The 3,262-nt window shown below is 48.8% G+C and overlaps 1 protein-coding gene across 1 annotated transcript; it reads left to right on the forward strand.

Annotated features, from left to right (window-relative positions):
- Nucleotides 1-1,258: 1,258 nt before the first annotated feature.
- On the forward strand, nt 1,259-1,780 carry LOC143664117 (COX assembly mitochondrial protein 2 homolog). Its single transcript, XM_077137659.1, has one exon. It carries the CDS (start codon nt 1,401-1,403, stop codon nt 1,638-1,640), a length of 240 nt encoding a protein of 79 aa, XP_076993774.1. The 5' UTR covers nt 1,259-1,400; the 3' UTR covers nt 1,641-1,780.
- Nucleotides 1,781-3,262: the final 1,482 nt, after the last annotated feature.

Below are 3,262 nucleotides of genomic sequence, written 5' to 3' on the forward strand. Positions count from 1 at the left end.
AACCCTGATGTCCCCTCAGAGGATGCCAGGCTCAATCCGGTGATCCCTGTGTTACCTCTTCTCATTTTCGCTCACCCTGATGGCTGGGACAGAGGCTGTTGCTGGCCACCCCCACAGCTCTAGATTTCAGAGGGAACGAAGTTTCCCACACGGAAGGCTCTGGCAGTAGGGAAGCCAGTCATCCACTCCACCAACCTCTAACAGGTGCCAACTCTGCCGTGACCCAAGCGTGCCAGGTCCTGGGTGGAAAAAGCTGAGTGCAGGTGGAGCTGCAGTTCTTAGGATGAAAGGGATGGGCGTTCTGTACGGATATCAGCATCAACACTCACCCAGAGATCCAGGCCCGGAATCTCACGTGCACGCCCTCATCGTGTCCTCCTGCCGACCTCTGAGCCTCGTCCCATCCCCCAGCCACCCAATCTGCTCTCCATGATGGCCGGTAGCTGCTGACTCTGGACTCCCGTTGAGATGTTTCCTCATATCCAACCAAATGCACCACACGTCCCTCTCCCTCCACCTCTCCCTGCCACCTCTCCCCGCCACCTCTCCCCCCCACCTCTCCCCCTCACGTTCTCCTGCTTCTGAAACACGGGCAAAGGGCTCAACGTTTTTAGAAACACTGGAGACCCACCCTGGGCGAGGTAAATAAAGCATATGCCTGCAGGCCAGGTTGTTTTGGTCCAAGGCTGCTACAATGTCACCTCTGCCCTGTCCAGTTGTTTTCTGGGTGGGACCCTTTGCTTCTCCGCTGGCCCACGTGGGCCCGAGTGGCACAAGCAGGCTGTTTTCATCCTCTCTCTTGTCCTCTCAAGGGACTGACAACGTGCTCCTGCTCGGACACTCTCCACCTCTGAAAACAAATCCGAAAACAAACCTAAGTGTAAACAAACCTGCCTCTGTCCCGTGCCCCCCTCCAGCTGCTACCCTGCCCCCTTCCCAGTTGAGCCCCCAGCCCTGGCTCCGCGCCCCACCCCACCCTGCCGCTCCTCCCCTCAGCCTTGTGCACCCCCGCCTCACTCAGACCCCCAAGAGACACCCTCCCCCTCTGGGCAAATCCGATCTGCTTTTCCTCTCAATTTGACACTGACCCTTCTTGAAATTCTTTCTTATCTCGGTGTCTCCATTTCTAGAAAGCAAGTAAAAAAAGCCTTCGCAAAGCTTATTGAATGACATTAATGATGCCAGTTACTCTTTTCATTAGAGGCACCTTGTTAAACTTGATTCAAAAATGGTAGGGACACTGTGGAGGGCGCCCGAGTCTTCGCTGGGTCGGGGTGGGCAGGGCTCAGACTTTCCGGGACAGGTGGCCTAGGGGTCATGAGTCTTCGTGAGTGAATAACGCTTCAGACTTCCAGTGGCTGCGAGTCGGGTTGCTCTCCTGTGATTATCACCTTCTAAAGATGCACCCGGACTTATCTGCACACTTGCATACTGAAGAATGCAACGTCTTGATTAACTTGCTAAAGGAATGTCATAAAAATCACAGCATTCTGGAATTTTTTGGTCACTGCAATGATCTTGATCGGGAGATGAGAAAATGCTTAAAGAATGAGTATGCAGCAAAGAGAACCAAGAGCAGGGAGCATGGCAATGCGATGAGAAAGAGACTTTTTAATCCTCCAGAGGAATCTGAAAAGTAAATTATGTTTCACTGGATGCCTTGGCTGAGAGAAGACCTAAATACTCTTGTTTGTTAGCTGAAGCATCCTGTTACATCTCCATGGTCCTTTGACTAAAAGATGCGACCCATTTTTGAACCATGTAATAAAGGGGATCCTAGAATCTGAAACAAACAAAAAAAATGGTAGGGACAATTGGAATAATGTTCATTTCAATATGTCTTGTCAATACGCATGTTTCTAAAATAAAAGATTTATCTTTTTTAATAAAATATTTATTTTTTCACATGCTTTAGACATATTTTCATCAAAACTCGGAGCTACAGATTTAGCTCATTTGACTTACAGAAAAAGTGGGCAAATTCAGTTCTCATTGTCAAATCAATAGCCCAATCAGACTTACTGCTAGTCAGAAAACGTCTGACTTTATTCTTTAATTCATTTTGAAGTGTTATGTTTGGCCTGTGGCTAAAACTCTCACTTCTGGATTCTAAGTCTAAGATGGATAGATGGATGCAGGAAGGGAAGGAGGGATGACCGGCTGGCTGGCTGGCTGGCTGGATGAGGGATGGGAGGACGCATGGATGATGGATGGATGGGTGGATGGGTGGTTGGGTGGACGGATGGATGGATGGATGGGTGGATGGTTGGTTGGGTGGACGGATGGATGGGTGGATGAGTGAATGGGTGGATGGATGGATGGATGGATAGGTGGAGATTGTGGGGGATGGAAGGAGAGGAAGAAGGAGAGAGGGAGAGAGGAAGAAAGGGAGAGAGAGTAATGGAGAAGAGACAAAGCCTGGCCACATGTCTATGACCTGGGTAAGTGGAGGAAATCCACTTTGGCATTTCTCACAAACAATCCTTTGCTTTGATGTCATGAAGAACTCTCAAAGCAACACCCTATTTGACAGTACATGGGCTGGAGGAGGTGATGCTATTAAATTAAAATTGCCCTCCCTTTAATGATGTCATTAAATGAAAATTGCTCTGCTCTGTAATATATTAATTCAGAACATCCCAACATAGACCAAAGCATGTTGTTTCTAGTGTGTACTTCTGCACACAAGGTAGAGAGAGGGACAAGCCCCACCTCAGGTTCATGGGACCTTGACTGAAGAGGCTTTGCTGATCCCATTTGTCCCTTTTTTGGCACTCCGGAGGTTTTTATTCTTCAGGGCTTATACTCTAGAGAAGTTCAAGGTGGGTAAGAGATTTGCCTTTCCTTTTATGGAGAAGGAGATGGAAAAGGAGAGACTCCCCTCGTGTCCCAGGAGTGTTCTCTCAGGCTGAGCATGTCAAGGAACTACAAATTGATTCTCGTAAAATGATCAGTACACTTACCCTGTGGAAAGCCTTCGTGGTCCCCAGAGAATGCATCCCTGAGCTTGATGACCACTGCTCTTGGAGTCAAGATCTAAACTAAGAACACTCCCAAAGCCTCTACTCTTATCCCAGCCCCAGATCTAGAATAGGCATATCCATAACCATGGCCCACATGCCCCGCAGACTCAGCATCCTCTCCCACTGTGCACTCCTACTGTGTGGATTGTACACAGGCGCTTGAGAAAGAACTTCAGTCTCATCCCCAGCCACCAGAGACCATCAGATTCCATCTCAACAATCCTGGAGAGACACACCAT

Source organism: Tamandua tetradactyla, chromosome 2 (genome assembly GCF_023851605.1).
Source record: "Tamandua tetradactyla isolate mTamTet1 chromosome 2, mTamTet1.pri, whole genome shotgun sequence".
Lineage (NCBI taxonomy): Eukaryota > Metazoa > Chordata > Mammalia > Pilosa > Myrmecophagidae > Tamandua > Tamandua tetradactyla.

What these genes read in the sequence shown, in the direction of transcription:
- LOC143664117 (XM_077137659.1), top strand. Translation starts at nt 1,401, where the DNA reads ATGCACCCGGACTTATCTGCACACTTGCATACTGAAGAATGCAACGTC.